The 21083-nt window shown below is 42.7% G+C and overlaps 1 protein-coding gene across 1 annotated transcript; it reads right to left on the reverse strand.

Annotated features, from left to right (window-relative positions):
* On the reverse strand, positions 1-20723 carry PSMD5 (proteasome 26S subunit, non-ATPase 5). Its single transcript, XM_055427772.2, has 10 exons — positions 20458-20723; positions 14026-14170; positions 12896-13009; positions 12325-12453; positions 10685-10794; positions 7135-7277; positions 6206-6397; positions 4269-4378; positions 3726-3866; positions 1-853 (listed from the first exon to the last, which is right to left on the reverse strand). Exons 1-10 carry the CDS (start codon positions 20628-20630, stop codon positions 596-598), a joined length of 1515 nt encoding a protein of 504 aa, XP_055283747.2. The 5' UTR covers positions 20631-20723; the 3' UTR covers positions 1-595.
* Between the last annotated feature and the right edge of the window lie 360 nt (positions 20724-21083).

A 21083-nucleotide genomic window follows, 5' to 3' on the forward strand; every position in this document is an offset into this window, starting at 1 on the left:
CATCTTTAGAAGATTTATTTTCTATTTTTCAAAGGAATAATAGTAACAAAAAATCAAGAGATCTTATTAAAAGTATTTATTCTTAGTATATGGAACATAATTTTAAGATTGCATATTAGTTGTTTTTCAAAGAATATTAAATATCCAAGACTTTGAAAGTAGAATCAGAAGGGAGAAAAGGACCCCGCCCCCCCCCAAAAAAAAACCCCGAAAAAAAGGTGAGGGGGCAGGGATGAAAACAATTCAGAAACAATTTGGTTCCATTTTAGTTAAAGTGGATTTTAAAATAAGACAGAGAGTAAGTCCATAAAATTTCTTTGGGAGGAGAACAAAATTTCCATCTTCTTGCAGAGATTAAGGCAGTAAAAGGAATCTGAGAAACATCTGGTTCAATTATGACGAAGTCTGCCTGCTTTCCTGGTTTTACATTGAGTTTCAATGCAGAAAGACAACAAATGTTGGTGATAAAATTACATTAGACACTCCATGATAATTCTGGTGGGGGTGGGGGTAGTCTCTGTTTTGAAGAATTCAGACGGAGTCAAATGCCTTAGGAGAAATTTTGGTCAATAAATGGTCTAGGCTCTGGAAGAAGTCATTCTGCTCCTTCCACTGCTGTTGTGGAAATAGGTTTCACGTAGTACGGACCTTCACTCAGGTAAGTTCTGAGCCTCAAATAATTTGGGTTCCCAAAGATTTCTGCAATTGTTTTGGAATTGGCAAGTGCTTTCACCAGTTCATACTTAGCATCCTTTGAGGCTTTGTCATGCTCTACAGACCGATCCATCACATATTCTACAAAACCTGGACTGTTAAACATAAGTTTCTGAGCCCAGGGTTGGTTTGCAATGGCCTGAAATGGAAAGGAGAAAAGAACACAATTCCTCTGAGCCTTAAGAAGTTAGGCGTGTTAATGGAATGGCACAAACCTTAGAAAAAAATTTGGCAACACAAACATTAAAATTGTTACTTTTTACCTAAGTAAATTCCTCCTAAAACTCTAACTTAAGAAAATACTCAAAATATTTTTTAAAGTTTTGTATACAAAGATGCTCATTACAGTGTGAAAGGTACACTATAAATCCCTTATAGTGGGAAGATGGGTTAGTAAATTATGGTATATAGCAATAAAAAATTAAGTAAATATTAAGAATAAAGTTTATAAAGAATAGGTAAGTCTGTTATACGAAAAAAGTAGATCCAAATTACACACATGGCATAATTACAACGATGGAAAAATTAAAGACTAGAGAAGAAAAGAAAAGACTACCCTAAAGAAACTCATTCTGCGCATAAGAGTGTATTTTCGAGAATGTTCACTGTAGCATCATTTGTGATAGATGCTATCTAAATCTTCATTTACTGGAGAATGACACACTGCAGCTACACAATGAAATGCTAATGACTTTCCAACTGCCTCTTTCAGTACAGACAGATCTTAAAAATATAATGCTAAAGAGAGAAAGCAAATTGCAGAATGATATGAAGAGCATGATACCATTTGTAAAGTTCAAGAATATTTGAAATACTGTATTTTAAGGATATATGCATAAGCAGTAAAAGTACAAAATCACACATGCGCTTGTAAACCCTGAACTCATGACAGTGCAAACATGGAGAAAGCGGGGAAGGGGAAGCGAGTCAGGCTGAGGTAGCAAAGTATGCCCGTGCGTCTGGATGTCTTCCCAACACAGACAGACACGAACTCCAGCACCGACGCCAGCCCTGAAAGGAGTCACACCAAACAGGTGTGCCGTGTGCTTTAAGAGCGTGCCACTTCTCAGTCTTTCCCAAATTTACAAGCAATGAATAAGCAACTCTTATAATGAAAAATGTTTCTTAAAACCTCACTACTATATTTTAACAAGGGACAGTCAAGTTTACAGCCTGTCTCTTCCCTTCAAAACAGACCTTCAGCACAGGCGTCACCTGGAAAGCTGTTAGAAACTGAGGGTCTGAGCCTGTACCCCAGAACCGCTGACTGAGACTCTGCATCATAACAAACCTTACGGTGTGAGAAACATCAGCCTGTTGAACTGTATTTGAGGATGGGGGGGCTTGAAATAAACACAGCTGCCCCAACCAGTAAATCAAAAATTATTTCTACAGCTATGGCTGAATAAGTGAAGCATAAGGTAGAAGAGAAGGAAAAAATAAAGCAATAAAGAGAATGGGCTTCCCAGGAGGCTCAGTGGCAAAGAATCAGCACGTCAATGGAGGAGATGTGGGCTGGATCCCTGAGGCTCAGTGGCAAAGAATCAGCACGTCAATGGAGGAGATGGGGGCTGGATCCCTGAGGCTCAGTGGCAAAGAATCAGCACGTCAATGGAGGAGATGGGGGCTGGATCCCTGAGGCTCAGTGGTAAAGAATCAGCACGTCAATGGAGGAGATGGGGCTGGATCCCTGAGGCTCAGTGGCAAAGAATCAGCACGTCAATGGAGGAGATGTGGGCTGGGTCCCTGAGGCTCAGTGGCAAAGAATCAGCACGTCAATGGAGGAGATGTGGGCTGGGTCCCTGGGTGGGGAAGATCCCCTAGAGAAAGAAATGGCAACCCACTCCAGTATTCTGGCCTGGAGAACCCAACGGACAGAGGAGTTACAATCCATAGGGTCACAAAAGAGAATCCCATGGACAGAGGAGTTACAATCCATGGGGTCACAAAAGAGTCAAACGCGACTCAGCGACTAAAACAAGAATACCAGTGCAGGAGCCAAAATGCCCATCACAGTGGCTACTAACAAGAGTGAAACGGTCTAAAAATGGCATTCTTGAAGTTGGCAGGTATTCTGTGTCCTTCAAGACGCAGACTGTATCACATCCTGGAGGAAGCGTTCACTGTCTGGCTGCCCCCTCTCCTGTTGCTTCCCTCTCCAGGCCAAGCATGCTACCTGAGATCCCATCGTTAAGATTACTAAAGGGCATATTACTACATTTTCACCAGCCCAGGGAACCACAGTAAGTACTGAAGCTACAAAGTTAAATCAGATATGGTTCCTATTTTTCAATAAACTCTGTTCACAAGTCAACAAATAAACATTTTCAACAAGTGTAATAAATAAAACAGGCATAATCCTCACCACAACTGTAGCTATACAATTAACTACACATTTACTGCCTGGGTCCCTCCACAGACAGAGCGACACGGAAGGAAGGGCTTTGTCTGTTTTCTTCACCGTTACATCCCCAGAACCTAACACAGAAGCTCAATAAATATTTGCTGAATAAATTCGGAAACGCAAGGTAGGAAAGTCAGCACTGCTGAAGTCAACCTTATGAGTTTGGGCAAAGCTTGCTGAAAAGATATCTGAGCTAGCCCTTGGAAGAATAAACAGAAGTTAACAAGCAAAGTCAGGGAAGAGTGCTGCCTGCAGAAAATACATGAGGGTCCAGAAATACGATGGGAGCAGTCTCGTTATCACTAGAGCATCCGGGACCAAAAGGGAACGGCAAGAAATCAGGCTGTGGGAAGACCAGGGCTAGGACAGTAAGGGCTTGCTTGATGGCAGATAAGGAATCTGGAGTTAATTCTGTGATCCCTGAGCACCCCCAAACATTTGCCACAGCACCTAATAGCTTTCACCGAAACAATCTGTTCACCCGTTTGTCTCCCTCATTAGTCTACACTAATAGCAGAGGGCAGAAACTTAACGGCTCAGTGTAAGCACTCAAGTGTTGAAGGGGCAGATTCCCAGAAGGGCCCGTGGACAAGAAGAGGACACCTACCGTGAACACTTTTAAGGCGGCACAGTGTAGTTCAGGAAAGGGTTGATTACTGATGCCACGGAAGAGCTCCAGTGGGTCCCGAGATAAAGAAGAAAACCAGGACTCAGTCATCCTCAGGAGGTCCTCAGTCTGCTGCTCAGGCTACATGAAACAAAAGGATGCTCTCAAGACATTCAGAGGTGAGGAGACCTGGGTTCTGAGCACACCCTGCCGTTAACAGCTGCGTGGTCTCTGCCAGGTTTGCAGCACTCTGCCCTAAACACAGCACTGACTTCCCCGCATTTGTTTTGGCTTGCTTTTTTATTTTGTTTTGATGGGGTTGATTAAGCAATCTCTAGGGTCCTCTCCAGCTCTAATACTCTATGATTCCATTTTAACTTAAAAAAATGTCACTAGTCATATAATGAAGGGTATCGTCTTTCACAAAGAGTGAGAAAGATGGCATTTATTTGGTCGAAATTTAGAGTAAGTTAATGGGTATTATACAGATTTATTCTCCCCCAAATATCCCACTGTCTTTTGTTAATTTCCCAAGCCACTTACTGGTAAATAAAAAAGAGATGACAATGCATCCAAACATCTAATTTTCAGCTCTGTTGAGGCATTCTTTGCTTGATATCCTATTCTCATGAGCAAGCGTTCAAAGCGAGTGCCTTTGAAGAAAAACAAGATATTTATTGTGGTAAAATACACGTAACATAAACTTTATCCCTTTATCCATGTTTAAAAGGATGCATGCACATTGCTGTGCAGCCATCACCCCATGCACCTCTGGAACCTTATTCTCACCACAAACTGCACTCGTCAGACACCAGCTCCACCCCCCCCGCCCCAGGCCCCCGGGAACCACTATCCCACGCTCTGTCTCTGCGAGTCTGACTGTGCCAGGTGCGCTGTGTAAGTGGGATCATATGGAATCTGTCTTGCTGTGTTGGTTTAGTTCACTTAGCACTGCGTCTTCAGGGCCCCCCCATGCTGTAGCACGTGAGAGAATTACGCTCCCTTTAAAGGCTGAAGGATATTCCTGTGAGTGTACACACACCACATGTTGTCTATCCGTTCACTCATCAGTGACTTGTTTCCACCCTTTGTGGTTATTGTGAATACGGCTATTAATGAACACAGGTGTATCTATTTAAGTCCCTGCTTTCAGTTCTTCTGGGTATATGCCTGGAAGTGGCCTTGCTTGATCATACGGTAAACCTACGTTTAACTTCTGAGGAACCACCACGACGTTTCCACAGCAGCTGTACCATCTACACTCCGCCAGATGTGCACAGGCGTTCCCACTCTTCACATCCTGGTGGCTGTGTCAACACTCATCATTTTGTTTAAAGCAACAACACAACAGCCATCCTCACGGGTGTTAAATGAACAATGCGATTTCCTACGCAATATCACATATACAAGTTAAAGTGTTGAGATCTGGGATCAATGGACCTGGATTTGAGTAGCAGCTGCCCCGCAATCTGAATGATCTTAAAAAATGTTCTTAACTTCTCCGAGTTTCCGCTACTTTGTCTGTAAAATGAGAGTGACAATAGTGTGTCCTTGCACTACTTATAACAGTATTATATGTTATAGGTACAAGCACTTAGGAAAGGACATGTAACATGGATACTAGCTATGAAATGCAACAGCACATATATTAACAATTTTCAACATCTATTTCACAAGGGCTTTAACAGTGGTGTGCATTTTTCTTGTGCGTGGAATTCATAGTACTTGCAAGATACCCATGGATGTGCCATGAAAGTATCACTCTTGGCATAAAATCTTGTAACATATTTTTGTTTACCTTCCTTGACATATAAATATTAAACAAATGTGTCTTTTCATTAAATATGAACAACAACCCTGAGAAACATTAACACTTGTTATGCTGTTTTTCTATACGAGGAAAATGAAGCCGAGAGCAGTGAAGTGAGTACAAGAAGCTGAAAAAGCTACTTTAATGTTAGAACTGGGACATAAAGCCAGGTCTTTCTGACTCCAGACTACAGTCTCTGTACCATGAATACTATTTAAGAAGATGGAAAATTCCATGGATGGAGGAGCCTGGTAGGCTGCAGTCCGTGGGGTCGCTAAAGGTCGGACATGACTGAGCGACTTCACTTTCACTTTTCACTTTCACACATTGGAGAAGGAAATGGCAACCCACTCCAATGTTCTTGCCTGGAGAATCCCAAGGATGGGGGAGCCTGGTGGGCTTCTGTCTATGGGGTCACACAGAGTCGGACACAACTGAAGTGACTTAGCAGCAGCAGCAGCAGAAGGGAAACAGTGTTTGATGCAGCCAAGTTAAAAAAAAAATCAGTAATAATTATGAGACATTTTAGGGGTTAGTCGCAGGTCATGGTAAGAAGACTGTCCTATAAAAGCAGCTTCTACAATGAAGTTAAGCATAGCAGCAAATGAATTCTTATTTTAAAAAAAGGAGAGACAGCGCCTTAAGGAAAACCAAAACAAGTCATACCAACCTGTTTTCTGTAAAACTTGTTTTCCTTCAACATTGGATCCCAGAATTCCAATCGTGTCCACTGCTACACCAATCATGGTGGGGTCTTGACTTTCTGTCATTTCAAAGACCTTTTCCACAAAGATAGGATAACGCTCACAGATCTGTTGAGGACTATCCATTATGGCCAGGTTTCCAAAGAACTTCACAAACCCTGAAGATATTTAGAAGAATACATTTTAATAGAAAAAGAAGACAACACAAATTGTTGGCCCCACATTTTCATGGGACAGTAATAAACTTCAGGCCAGAAAGGGGAGAAAGGTTATGGTACTGTGTTGCTCAGAAATCAGACAGACCACAGGAAGACACTGAAGGATCTGTGTGGTCCTGAGGGAATAGAAACCCCAGAGTCTCAACTGATCTGAGTCTGAACACTGAAGCAGTGTCACAGGAAAAAGGAGAAGAGGGCCCGTGGGATCACAGGAAGGCAAGTTCAGAGGCATTTCCAGGAAGAAAATTTTAAACAGAGATGTTCATCAATGAAATAAGCAAGGCTCTCTAAAATAAACATTCAATTTCTGAAAGTGTTCAAGAAAAAGTAACCAATCATGTCCTAGAATAGAATGACTAGAACAATTCTGTATTAAAGATTTCAACTCAGGCTTTGACAAATCTGTGAAACATACTGTAAATGTCATTCTGGTAGTTTTATTTATGACTCTTTTGGCTGAGGGTCAAGGGAAACATCCTAACGCTCTAAATAGCAACATTTCTAGAAAATTAGAATCAACAGCACGTAGCTCCCAGAGCAATAGATTCCACTTCATTAAGGGCCTATGGGCATCATCTCAAGGAAACTGGCTCTAAAGAAAACAATTTTTGGCCTCCCCTGTCAAAGATTAGTTCGGAATCAAAACACACGCTGTCATTTCCACAAGCATTTCTTACCTGGCAAATAGAAGCTAGAGAAAGGGTCTGCATCTGCCCCAACAATTATGTTAGAAATCTGATCAATGACTCCTTCTTGAGCAAGGTACTGTCGTCCATGATGAGTATAGGCCAGTGATGTCACCATTTCTATACAGGTGGCTCTGAAATGACAAGGATTTGCGTATGATTGACAGTTTATAAACTGTTTTCATACAGGTTATTTAATATTTCCCACCAAATGTGAAAGGTCAATGATTCTGGATCTCCCTTTGAGATGAGGACAGAAGGATGAGAAAATTGTTACTTGTCCAGAATCACAATCATGCTGTTTTTCCGAGGCAGTTACAACTCAAACTGTGGTCTTCTGATTCGAGGCCCACAGCTGCTCCTTGTTTCCAGTATAACACAACCCCTCCTCAAAGAGTTTCTAAACCTGTGTTTCATTTTGAAATGTCAAACATGACTTTTTTTAACACAATTACCTCTACCACATATTTAAAAAATAATTCTTTGGTATCACTTAAAGCCTAACCATGAACAAATTTCCTCAATTAACTAAAACAAGTATTTTTATAGTTGATCCTAAGCTATATTAACTATTTGCAAGTTTTTTTCCTATGTCACTAACTCTGATACTAAGTTAAAGAAACTTAACAAAATAATTTCCTTATTGTGAAAGCTCTGAAGCAATGTAACTCCAATGCTTTGAGACAGCATTAACTGAGGGCTGGTTTATACATGTGAGTTTAACAAATTCAGTCACATTTAAAGAACAGAAGACAATCAGAAAATCATTTAAGAAAAGGAAAATAAAGTCCTGTGTACACAAAGGTATCTATAGTGCTCTTATAATAGTAAAATATTTGAAACAAACCAAGTGTTTAAGAGTGAGGAGGTGTTGGTAAACTGTGGAATATCCAAGGAAACACTTGGCAGATATCAAAGGGGACTCAGGGAGGAGTAGGGAGTAGAGGCTGGAATTAACATTTCACAATACAGTGCCTATATCAGCCACTGTACTACTCTCTATGGTTAACTCACTTAATCCTCGTTTTCAGAGTTGTCATTCACATTTAATGTTGTAAATGACAACATTTACGGAGTTGTCATCAAGTTCAGTTCAGTTTCATCCTCAGTCATGTCTGACTCTTTGCGACCCCATGGACTATATAGCACACCAGGCCTCCCTGTCCATCACCAACTCCTGGAGTCTACCCAAACTCATGTCCATTGAGTCAGTGATGTCATCCAACCATCTCATCCTCGGGCGTCCCCTTCTTCTCCTGCCCGCAATCTTTCCCAGCATCAGAGTCTTTTCAAATGACTCAGCTCTTTGCATCAGGTGGCCAAAGTACTGGAGTTTCAGCTTCAACATCAGCCCTTCGAATGAACACCCAGGACTGATCTCCTTTAGGATGGACTGGTTGGATCTTCGTGCAGTCCAAGGGACTCTCCAGAGTCTTCTCCAACACCACAGTGCAAAAGCATCAATTCTTCAGCACTCAGCTTTCTTTATAGTCCAACTCTCACATCCATACGTGATTACTGGAAAAACCATAGCCTTGACTAGATGGACCTTTGTTGGCAAAGTAATGGCTCTGCTTTTCAATATGCTGTCTAGGTTGTTTATAACTTTCCTTCCAAGGAGTAAGCGTCTTTTAATTTCATGGCTGCAATCACCATCTGCAGTGATCTTGGAGCCCAAATAGTCAGCCACTGTTTCCACTGTTTCCCCATCTGTTTGCCATCAAGTGATGGGACCGGATGCCATGATCTTTGTTTTCTGAATGTCAAGCTTTAAGCCAACCTTTTCACTCTCCTCTTTCACTTTCATTAAGAGGCTTTTGAGTTCCTCTTCACTTTCTGCCATAAGGGTGGTGTCATCTGCATATCTGAGGTTATTGATATTTCTCCCAGCAATCTTGATTCCAGCTTGTGCTTCTTCCAGCCCAGCGTTCCTCATGATGTACTCTGCATATAAGTTAAATAAGCAGGGTGACAATATACAGCTTTGACATTCTCCTTTCCCTATTTGGAACCAGTCTGTTGTTCCATGTCCAGTTCTAACTGTTGCTTCCTGACCTGCATACAGGTTTCTCAAGAGGCAGGTCAGGTGGTCTGGGATTCCCATCTCTTTCAGAATTTTCCAGTTTATTGTGATCCACACAGTCAAAAGCTTTGGCATAGTCAATAAAGCAGAAATAGATGTTTTTCTGGAACTCTCTTGCTTTTTCGATGATCCAGCAGATGTTGGCAATTTGATCTCTGGTTCCTCTGCTTTTTTTGAAACCAGCTTGAACATCTGGAAGTTCACGGTTCACGTATTGCTGAAGCCTGGCTTGGAGAATTTTGGGCATTACTTTGCTAGCGTGTGAGATGAGTGCAATTGTGTGGTAGTTGAAGCATTCTTTGGCATTGCCTTTCTTTGGGATTGGAATGAAGACTGACCTTTTCCAGTCCTGTGGCCACTGCTGAGTTTTCCAAATTTGCTGGCATACATGTTGTCATCAAGGAGATGAGGAAAACTCAGGTGCAGAAAGGTTACAATAATCTAAGGTCAAACAGCTACTAAGTAGTAGAGATGCATGCAAACCAAGTCTCTCACTCATTTTCAAGAGTCCACGTTTTATTCTGTCATGCTGTAGTGCTATTACTTAATAACATCAAAACATATGCATGTCGGGAATTCTCTGGTAGTCCTGTAGTCAAGAGTCAGCGCTTTCACAGCCTAGGGCCTGGTTTCAATCCATGGTCAGGGAACTAAGATTCCATAAGCTGCATAGCATGGCCAAAAGAAACTAACAAACAAACTATATATATATATGCACATAGGCTTCCCTGGTGGCTCAGACAGTAAAGAATCTACCTGCAATGCAAAAATTCTGGGTTCGATCCCTGGGTTGGGAAGATCCCTGGAGAAAGATGTGGGTACCCACTCCAGTATTCTTGTCTGGAGAACTCAATGGACAGAGAAGCCTAGTGGACTATATAGTCCATGGGGTTACCAAGAGTCAGACACAACTGAGTGACTTTCACTTTACTTTCCCTGGTGGCTTAGTGGTAAAGAATTCACCCATCAATGCAGGAGACTCAGGTTCAATCCCTGGGTCGGGAAGATCCCCTGGAGAAGGAAATGGCAACCCACTCCCGTGTTCTTGCCTGGGAAATTCCATGGACAGAAAAGCCTGGAAGGCTATAGTCACAACAACAACCATATATGCGCGCGTGCACACACACACACACACACGTGCACGCTTACATGTTAAGCAATACAAAACGACAGTTACCATGTGGTTGGCACCTTCTAAAGCACACACAGGCCTAAGGACAGGGAACAGTTATTCAAAAGGAGCTAAACTGTCATGAAGGGCTTTGCTAAGTTCCAGTAAGTTGTGATCAGGTAAGCTGAGCCATGTTCTAAATGCCCCTTTTTCGGGACAGACATCAGTCAGGAGATTGCAACCTGAGCACAGGATCCAGGCAGGGGAGTTCATGCTAAGTCCTTAGGTTGTCTCCTGGCTCTCCAGAAGAGGATATTTTGTTCTGAGAACTTTCTCCATCCACATACCTGACCAGCACATCCTCACCAGTCAGTTCTCGGAGGAGCTGGGTTACCAACCCACTGGTGGTACAGTAGTTCAAAGATTCTGGTGACACAGAAGAAATCTCCACAATTAGCTGAGAGAAAAGAAGAGAAAAAGTAGAAAGGTGAAAAGAGCACCAAACTGGTTGATGGCATTTTGGTTAAATGCAGGGCTGGGAAGTATATTATGTACAGGTACAAACTACATATGTACTTAATATAACTGAATTTTTAAAAATCCATAATTTGTCTCCACAAGTAGGACAACTTTGTTGAACTCATAAGAAATTACTTTGGCACAGAAACACTCCATATACCTGGGCATATCTTGACTTTTTCAAAAAGAAACCATTAATGGGGACAGAAGCCCCTGTCGGCAACAACAAGCAGATTGTAAAAATCATTCATTCATTCATGTACTCTATCCGTCAGTAATTCACTCACTCTTTCAACAAGTATGTTCTGAGCGCTTACTGAGAGATGTAGGACACCAAGGATTTTAACAGAAGAATGACAGAATCAGATTTCAACTTTTAAAAGATCATTCTGACTATAGGTGGCAACAGACTAGCAGTGACAAAACAAACCGGCAGAGCTGTTTGGATGAAAATCCAGTACTCCAGGTGAGAGATACTGATAGCTTAAGACTAGGGCCGTGGTAGCTACACTGAAGAAGAGAAGTGCAAGAGTTTGAGTAAAATTGACGCAGTGTGATGCCTGAATGGATACGTGGTGGGGAGGAGATGGCCTCAGAGAATGAGCTGGAGGTCCAATATCCAGCTGTGTGGACTGTAAGACAGGGTCGATTTGTTGCTGCTGTTTCTCATTAGGGGTATGAGGTGAATGGAGAGAATCAGAGGTTTGTTTTGAACATGAGCACGGCCTAGCTTGCCTTCACAAACCCCAACAATTAAAAGTTCAATAGAGGTTAAGGACTTAGGACACCAAGAAGAAATGGCTATAGAAACAGAAGGAAAACCAAGATTCTTACATGTTAAGACATGCAAAGTAAGACACTGTTCTGAAGAGGGAAATCAGACTGTAGAAGGTTCATTTTGAATACACAGTCTACTAACTGCGTGGTCTTGGGGAAATGACTCCATTAATAGTGAGATTAGTGACAGTGAAGCACAGGGCTTCCTGTGAGAAATGAAGACAATGTAGACGAGAGGATTTAGCACACTGCTCAGCACAAAGCTCCTTCTTACTGCCACTACTACACTGATGTTTGCAAAGTGCAATTTCAATGGCATCTCCTCTATTGTATCAACAGTACTTAGTGAAAGTGAAAGACGCTCAGTCGTGTCCGACTCTTTGCGACCCATGGACTACACAATCCATGGGATTCTCCAGGCCAGAATACTGGAGTGGGTAGCCTTTCACTTCTCCAGGGGATCTTCCCAACCCAGGAATTGAACCCAGGTCTCCCACATTGCAGGCAGTATAAATATTTTTTATATGACTGTCTCACACATAGGCTGGGAGTTCATCCCACATCGCTAGTATAGGGCCTAACATAGACTATACACTCAATAAATGCATGTTAAATGAGCCATCTTGCCTTTTTATGTAAGCCCTACTGCATTCTGAATTACAGGCACCAGAGAGTATGCTTTTAGTCTTACCTCATACACCCTATACCGAACAATGTCATTTGTTTTCATGACACTTTTCAAATCATCCAGCAGATTACTTTCAAATAAAGCCTCCAGTCCAGCTTGGGTCAGTGATATTCTTGACAGGGATTTAATGGCCTTCCAAGAAAAGAAAATATCTCTTAAGCAGTCAAAATGCCCAACTGTATTTTCTACTTCCTAAGATTGAAGTGAAAATTAGTGTATGGAATGTACTTTATCCAAACAGCATTCACTACATTTTATGTATAATTACTTACCATTGGAAAAGATATACTGTATTTCCAATAGAAAATAGAAACAGTTTCTTATCAAGCAACCCAAACAACTTTTATAAGCTCTATGATGGATAATTTAGACATGTGTATTCTAGAAAATAAAAGGGGTTTACTAGCTTTTTATTTTTGACAACCATTTATTTATTTGATCCCATCGATATGAGGTTGCAAATTCAATTACACAAATCATAATTGTAAACCTTCACCTCTCAATCCAGAAGGCCTTTCTCTATTTTTCAGGACATTGTCACTACATATTCAGGCAATGGTTGTAGCTGACTCACCGTTTTAGCTACAGACAGATTCTCTCCACCTATACAATAAACAATTTGTTTCAGTAATTCAGCATTATTTAGAATCTCAGTAACAGCATCAGAATTTTCAACAATCCTTCCAACCTGAAATGAAAGAAACAATCAGAAATATTCTTCCAAGGCAGGGCAACATGGAAACACATGACAGTCAACTTCCTCAGTGTGCAGTTATTTTAGGAGTTACTGACTATAGCCGTGAGTCATTAAAAATCCCAGATGACTCGGATTCATTAGAGTCAAACACACAGAGGGCATAGTCACATCTTTGAAAGAAAAAGACAAAACAGGTGAGTTAAGGCTTGTAACACCTGTGAGTGAACACAGGACAAATCCAAGCTCTGTCAACTTTCAGTGGTTAATCGTGAGAACAGATTAAATAACTTCTTTGAGCCTAACTTTTTGTTTGTAAAACAGGAATACAATAGTTAGCTGCAGGATCATAATAAAGATTAAATGAAACTTAAATAGGTAAAGCCAGAGTTTTTGCAAGTAAATGGTTAATGGATAACTTGATACCTTCCCCTTTTCTTGAATAAATACTTTAGAGGAGAAAAGAAAAAACAGTAATTGAACATCTCTTGGATAACTAATTGCTCAGCTTCTGTCCCTTCACGATAATCCTCAGCAGCAGCTCTTCACCCAAACAGTAGCATGTTTGGTTACCAGGCTGGTAAGAGTTACTGTCAATTTGTTGGAATAGTGACCTTTATAACAGTACTTTGTTCATGCCACTGTAAGACTTACCATGGCAATCTTTTCTTCTAGACTTGGGGCTCCTTGGAGGAAAGAAACAGGCTTTATTTAATAGATTTTGTATCAGGCATTTTACCATATACGAACATCATATGGTAAAATGTCTGATAAAAGCAACTCAGTATTTGATGAAAAACTGATTCAGATGCTATTTACTGGAATTTCTCACTTCAGCTTGCATTCCCCAGTTATAATTAGCTACACACACTAGACTAGGTAATTCTTACAGACAGAGAGAGCATGCACTTTCTTCACCTCTCTTGTCTCCGGCACCCAGCATAGAGCCTGGCCCAGGGCAGATGGTCACTAAACGTTGATTCCATTACGTGCTAGTAAAATATTCATACCTGGGACAAAGTAAGGATTTTTACAGAGTCATTAGGGTGAGTCAGTCCCCTCTGCAGGTCACCCCTGAGGTTCCGGGCCACATGAACTGGCTCCAAAGCTTGCAGCAATCTCTCCAGGATGGATACACACAAAGTAGTCTGTTCCCTAAAGGAAACACCATCAGTTCAGTTCAGTTCAGTCGCTCAGTGGTATCCGACTCTCCGCGACCCCATGAATGACAGCACGCCAGGCCTCCCTGTCCATCACCAACTCCTGGAGTTCACTCAAACTCATGTCCATCGAGTCAGTGATGCCATCCATCCATCTCATTCTCTGTCATCCCCGTCTCCTCCCGCCCCCAATCCCTCCCAGCATCAGAGTCTTTTCCAGTGAGTCAACTCTTCGCATGAGGTGGCCAAAGTATTGAAGTTTCAGACACCATAGATCTCATCAATTCCTGTCCTACCAGGTAGGAAGTAACAACCTAATCCTAAAGAAAATCAGCCCTGAATATTCACTGGAAGGACTGATGCTGAAGTTCCAATCCTTTGGTCACCTGATGTGAAGACCTGACTGGAAAACACCCCGATGCTGGGAAAGACCACAGGTAGGAGAAGGGGATGACAGAGGATGAGATAGTTGAATGGCATCACCAACTCAATAGACACGAGTTTGAGCAAGCTCCAGGAGTTGGTGATAGACAGGGAAGCCTAGTGTGCTGTAGTCCATAGGGTCGCAAAGAGTCGGACACGACTAACCAATTGAACTGAACTGAACAACATTAATATCTGACACCAAGCTTAATAAGGCTCTCTTCCACACAGAGACTTCCCTTTGAAAGACCACTTCTACTAATTTATTCAACATTTACTAAGTATCTATTATGTACCATGTCTGTGCTAGGGATATACATACATTATACATACATATATATATATATATATAATATATACTCTTTAAGGATAAGATATATTCTCTGATCTCAAGGAGCTCATTTAACGGAAGACACAGAAAAATAGGCAACTATAATCCAGGTAGATAAAGGCTACAGGTTAGGGCTGGAAGCTGAGGGAGCTCAGACAAGAAGACAGGGCTCAGGGAAGGCCCCCCAGAGGGTAACACCTAAATGAAACTTTAAGAAAAGGTGGGGGTTATCTAAGAGAAGTGTTCCAGGCAAAGGGGGTATGAGCACAAAGGGGGACACAGAGGAATGAGGCAGTGTTACGCATTCAAGGAACCACAGGTGGCTTGGAATGACGGGCTGGGAGAGAAGTGGGGAGAAGGATGAATGACAAAAAGTAAAACAGGAGAGATGCACAGAGGCTGGGCTCTGACAGTCTTTTACGTCCTGCTATGGAATTTAGCCTTTTCCTAGAAAGCAATGGGAAGCCATTAAGTGGTTTTAAAGCACAGAAGGAACACAATGAGATCTGACTTATAGAAATCACTGCATCAGTTTTAGAGAAAAAACTTTCAGTCAGAAGTTATTTGATGGTGAGAGGTGATAAAGGAGCAAAAACAGGAAGAAACAGTGAGAAAGGAGAAGAGGGAAAAGACTCAGAGCTATTAAGGAGGCAAATCAAGCAGAACTTGATGACTACCAGATGCAGACAGAGGTGTTTCACGAGTCATTTCCTTGTCTCTTAACAGGCCGTACAAATAAATGGGCACTCATAAACTACTAACAGGAGTGTACAGTTAAACTGTGCGGTTGTAAAAGGGAATTAAGCAATATAGCAATAGCTCCACAGGTGGCACAGAATCTGCCTGCCAATGCATGGGGCATAAGAGACACGGGTTCAGTCCCTGGGTTGCGAAGATCCCCTGGAGAAGGAAAAAGTGACCTGCTCCAATTTTCTTGCCTGGAAAATTCCATGGACAGGGGAGCCTAGAGGGCTAGAGTCCTTGCGGTCGCAAAGAGTCAGACATGACTGAGCACAGCAACACACAGCAATTCAAAGCAAATGAACATATCCTTTTAACTTAGTGACTGCACTTTGCACAATCAAGCCCAAGAGAGTAGTTAACTTTTTTATTCTCAAGATAAGTCAAAACATGTCCACACAAAAACAGTACACCAATGTTCATAGATCCTGCTTGCCAGGGGCTGGAGGAGGGATGAGAGGGGGAAACAGAGAGTGATTGCCAATGGCTATAGGTTTCTATGATTAAGCCTCTGACTGTGGATCACAAAAAGCTATGGAAAATTCTTAAAGAGATGGGAATACCAGATCACCTTATCTGTGGTCAGTTAGAACCAGACATGGGACAACTCGTTCAAAATTGGGAAAGGAGTATGACAAGGCTGTATATTGTCACCCTGCTTATTTAACTTATATGCAGAGTTCAGTTCAGCTGCTCAGTTGTGTCTGACTCTTTGCGACCCCATGGACTGCAGTACACTAGGCTTCCCTGTCTATCACCAACTCCCGGAGCTTTCTCAAACTCATGTCCATTGAGTCCGTGATGTCATCCAACCACCTCATCCTCTGTCGTCCCCTTCTCCTCATGCCTTCAATCTTTCCCAGCATCAGGGTCTTTTCCAATGAGTCAGTTCTTTGCATCAGGTGACCAAAGTATTGGAGTTTCAGATTCAGCATCAATCATTCCAATGAATATTCAGGACTGATTTCCTTTAGGATGGACTGGTTGGATCTCCTTGCAGTCCAAGGGGCTCTCAAGAGACTTCTTCAACACCACAGTTTAAAAGCATCAATTCTTCAGTGCTCAGCTTTCTTTTCTAGTCCAACTTTCACTTCCATACATGACTACTGGAAAAACCACAGCCTTGAACAGACAGACCTTTGTTGGTAAAGTAATGTCTCTGCTTTTTAATATGCTGTCTAGGTTGGTCATAGCTTTTCTTCCAAGAGCAAGGGTCTTTTAATTTCATGGCTACAGTCACCATCTACAGTGATTTTGTAGCCCCCCAAAATAGTCTTTAACTATTTCCATTGTTTCCCCATCTATTTGCCATGAAGTGATGGTACCAGATGCCATGATCTTAGTTTTCTGAATGCTGAGCTTTAAGCCAGCTTTTTTCACTCTTCTCTTTCACTTTCATCAAGAGGCTCTTTAGTGCTTCTTCACTTTCTGCCATAAGGGTGGTGTCATCTGCATATTGAGGTTATTGATATTTCTCCCAGCAATCTTGATTCCAGCTTGTGCTTCATCCAGCCTGGCATTTCACATGATGTACTCTGCATACAAGTAAAAATAAGCAGAGTGACAATACACAGCTTTGACCTACTCCTTTTTCTATTTGGAACCAGTCTGTTGTTTCATGTCCAGTTCTAACTGTTGCCTCTTGATCTGCATACAAATTTCTCAGGAGGCAGGTCAGGTGGTCTGGGATTCCCATCTCTTGAAGAATTTTTTATAGTTTGTTGTGATCCACGCAGTCAAAGGCTTTGGCATAGTCAATAAGGCAGAAGTAGATGTTTTTCTGGGACTCTCTTGCTTTTTCGATTATCCAATGGACATTGGCAATTTGATTTCTGGTTCCTCTGTCTTTTCTAAATGCAGGTTGAACATCTGGAAGTTCATGGTTCACGTACTGTTGAAGCCTGGCTTAGAGACTTTTGAGCATTACTTTGCTAGAGTATGAGATGAGTACATGCAAAGTACATCATGAGGAACGCTGGGCTGGATGAAGCACAAGCTGGAATCAAGACTGATGGGAGAAATATCAGTAATCTCAGATATGCAGATGACACTACCCTCATGGGAGAAAGTGAAGAGGAACTCAAAAACCTGTTGATGAAAGTGAAAGAGGAGAGTGAAAAGGTTGGCTTAAAACTCAACATTCAAAAAACTAAGATCATGGCATCTGGTCACATCACTTCATGGCAAATAGATGGGGAAACAATGGAAACAGTGACAGACTTTATTTTCTTGGGCTCCAAAATCACAGTATGGTGACTGCACCCATGAAATCGCTCCTTGGAAGAAAAGCTATGACAAACCTAGACAGCATATTAAAAACCAGAGACATTAGTTTGCCGACAAAAGTCCATCTAGTCAAAGCTATGGTTTTTCCAGCAGTCATGTATGAATGTGAGAGTTGGACTATAAAAAAAGCTGAGCACCAAAGAATTGATGCTTTTGAACTGTGGTGTTGGAGAATACTCTTGACAGTCCCTTGGACTGTGAGGAGATAAAACCAGTCCATCCTAAAGGAAATCAGTCCTGAATATTCATTGGAAGGACTGATGCTGAAACTCCACTCTTTTGGCCACCTGATATGAAGAAATGACTCACTGAAAAAGACCCTGATACTGGGAAACATTGAAGGTGGGAGGAGAAGGGGACAACAGACAATGAGACGGTTGGATGGCATCACCAACTCGATGGACATGAGTCTGAGCAAGCCCTGGGAGTTGGTGATGGACAGGGAAGCCTAGTGTGCTGCAATCCATTGGGTCGTAAAGAGTCAGACATGACTGAGCAACTGAACTGAACTGAGAAAAGATCCTGAACCAATATATAGCCCAGAAAAACAGAAAAATACCCAGAGATCGCCAGTCCAATACACAGAGTTACTGCCACAGATTGCAGTTGGCATCTACTACCCTGCCTTTAAATTCCCAGCAACACTGTTTTCTAGAGAGCTGCTCCTTCTTCCAGCAAACTACCTCCCCCACAGAGCTTATTCTTCAAACTCCGCTTCATTTCAGTCCCATTTGCATTCCTGGTGTTAACTTACGGTGTGACCACTGAAAGCCTCTTCATCTATAATATAAAGTGGTTGGACTGGTTGGGCTGTCTAAAATTTATGCATCTTTTATTTGGCATACATCATATTATGTGCTGCACCCTAGGAGGGATGCAGAGATGAACAAAATATGGCCCCTGTCTTCAAAGAATTTACAAACTAGAATGAAACACATATGGAATTACAACATAAGGCAAAAATTATCAAGTATCATTAAGAGAAACAATCATAATGTCCTTAAGGAGATCTGAGATCTGTCACTTACAACTGGAGTGACCAAGAAAGACTTTTTGGAGGGGAAGGCACTTCATCTGGGCCTTAAAAGATGGACAGATTTGGAGAGAAGGAAAGAAGGTATTTCAGTTAGAATGACTGGCATAAACAAAGTTAGAAAAGTGCCAAGTCATATTTAAGGAAAAGTAATTAGCGCCACATGGTAGCTGGAGCAGATGAAATATGTGCCACATGGTAGCTGGAGCAGATGAAATATGGTCGAGTGGAGAAAAAAGATGAGGCTGGGAAATCAGGGTGAAAATAAACTGTACGGGTCCAAATGCCAGACTGACAAGTCTTACTTTTACACCAAAGGCACTGGGAGACCATGGAAAAGCTGGGAGTCAAACAACCTGAGAAGCTCACCGTGGTTGCAGCATGGGAAGAACACACTAGAAAATTAAACTCAGGGATAATGAGAAATCAAACTAATTCAATAGGTCTAGCAAGAGGGAGAAAATGCGGGCCTGAGATAAAATGGACACATAGGAGGGATTTAATAAGCAGGTCTAAATAATGCTGACTAACAGAATTAACGAAGAGATAGCACAAATGAAAAGAGAGAACTCTTAGAAGGTCAGAAGTCATCCAGTCTTGACTCAGTGATTCATTATCTTTTCAAGAAAGAAGGTCACTTTTAAATTTCTGGATCACAAACATTTAAAAAGTCTTTTAGGTTATTAGATGATCAAATACAAAACATTTAAAAATCAAATACTACAGATGTACATAAAATGAAAAGTAAAATGCCATCCTACCATTCTAAGTTCCATTTCCACATTAGTAGCTTCTGATGTACCTTTCAGATATTTCTAATGTTACATTGGGCAGTGTTCATGTGGGTGTAGGAGGGTTGTAATTCTTTTCTAAAAATTACATATAATGGAATTATAAACTCCAACAATTTTTTCATTCAGCAACATATAATAGAGATCTATGTCCATATATATATAGATAGATCTACTCAATTTTTCTAACAGCTGCATACTGTTCCATAGTCATATGTCATAATTTAAGAATCTCCTTTTAATAGATATTCAGGTTGTTCCTAGTTGTTTGCTTTTGTTTGGTTTTTGCTGTCAACTTCTGTTGTGAATAAACCTGTAGATACAGTACATTTTGTGTGTGAGTACACCTGCACGTTAAATTTCCGTAACAAGAATTACTGGATCGACAGAGCCCACCAAACCGCCAGGACAGGACCTCTTGTAAAGAGGAGAGAAAAAGTCGAGGCCCGGGGCTCGTGTTTCCAGGATGAAGGCGGCGAGTCCAAACGACGGCCGGGGCACAGCTCGGAGCCTGGGCTGGAACCCCGTCTCTTTCCCGTCCGCCCTGGCTCCCTCCTCTCTGAAATTTCACCTATATTCAGCCTTCACTGAACTGGGAAAGCCTCCCCTCACCACCCCGCCCCGGCTCCATACTTGGGCTGTCATTCTCCCCCGCTCAAGCTGCGGGGTCCGCTCACCGATGGCTGTCGTTGAGCAGGGAGAAAAGCGGGCCAAGGCGCAGCTCCGCCGCCTGCTCGCGGAGCTCGCTGAGCGGCACCGACTGCACCAGCGACTGCAGGGCGCGCAGCTCCTCCAGCGGCGCCTCCAGCCGCGACACCTCCCTCAGCAGCGCCAGCGCCTGGGCCGCCATGACGCCCCCTCCCGCCGGGGTCCGCCAGTCAGCCCGCCCCGCTCCCGGGGCGCGGCGCGCCTCTGTGAGCCTCGCGAGATCTGCGCGGCGCGGCCTCCTGGCCCCGAGTGTCGCTGAGCCCAAACCGCCCCAGCCGCACCAATAGCGGTGCTCAGCTGCCCGGCCGCTCGCGTTCGGGAGCTGCCAAGCCTCGCGATACCTGGGCTCACTGGGGTCGCCGGTCGTCACGGGGTCTCAGCCGTGCGTCGCCATGGCTGCCGCTCAGTGGGCCCTAGTCTCAGGTCTGGCTGCTTCGGTGGCACTGAGAGCGAAGGCTGGGTCAGTGTCCGGCAAGCGGAGTGGCGACAGTGAGAGCCAACCGAAGGTTAGACGGCCCCCGGGCTCTAAAACCAGCCCGTGGTGGAGGCTGAGGCCGCCGGGGCGGAGCGGAGGGGGCGAACATCCTGCTCCCCG

Source organism: Moschus berezovskii, chromosome 7, assembly GCF_049115385.1.
Source record: "Moschus berezovskii isolate FMDL1 chromosome 7, NW_MosBer_1.0, whole genome shotgun sequence".
Taxonomy (NCBI): Eukaryota; Metazoa; Chordata; class Mammalia; order Artiodactyla; family Moschidae; genus Moschus; species Moschus berezovskii.

What these genes read in the sequence shown, in the direction of transcription:
- PSMD5 (XM_055427772.2), bottom strand. Translation starts at nt 20,630, where the DNA reads ATGGCGGCCCAGGCGCTGGCGCTGCTGAGGGAGGTGTCGCGGCTGGAG. An exon ending in CTGCTCAACGACAGCCATCG is followed by an intron (nt 14,171 to 20,457) that starts GTGAGCGGACCC and finishes TGTTTCCTTTAG; the next exon opens with GGAACAGACTACTTTGTGTG. An exon ending in GGTGAGGATGTGCTGGTCAG is followed by an intron (nt 7,278 to 10,684) that starts GTATGTGGATGG and finishes TTGTCATTTCAG; the next exon opens with AGCCACCTGTATAGAAATGG.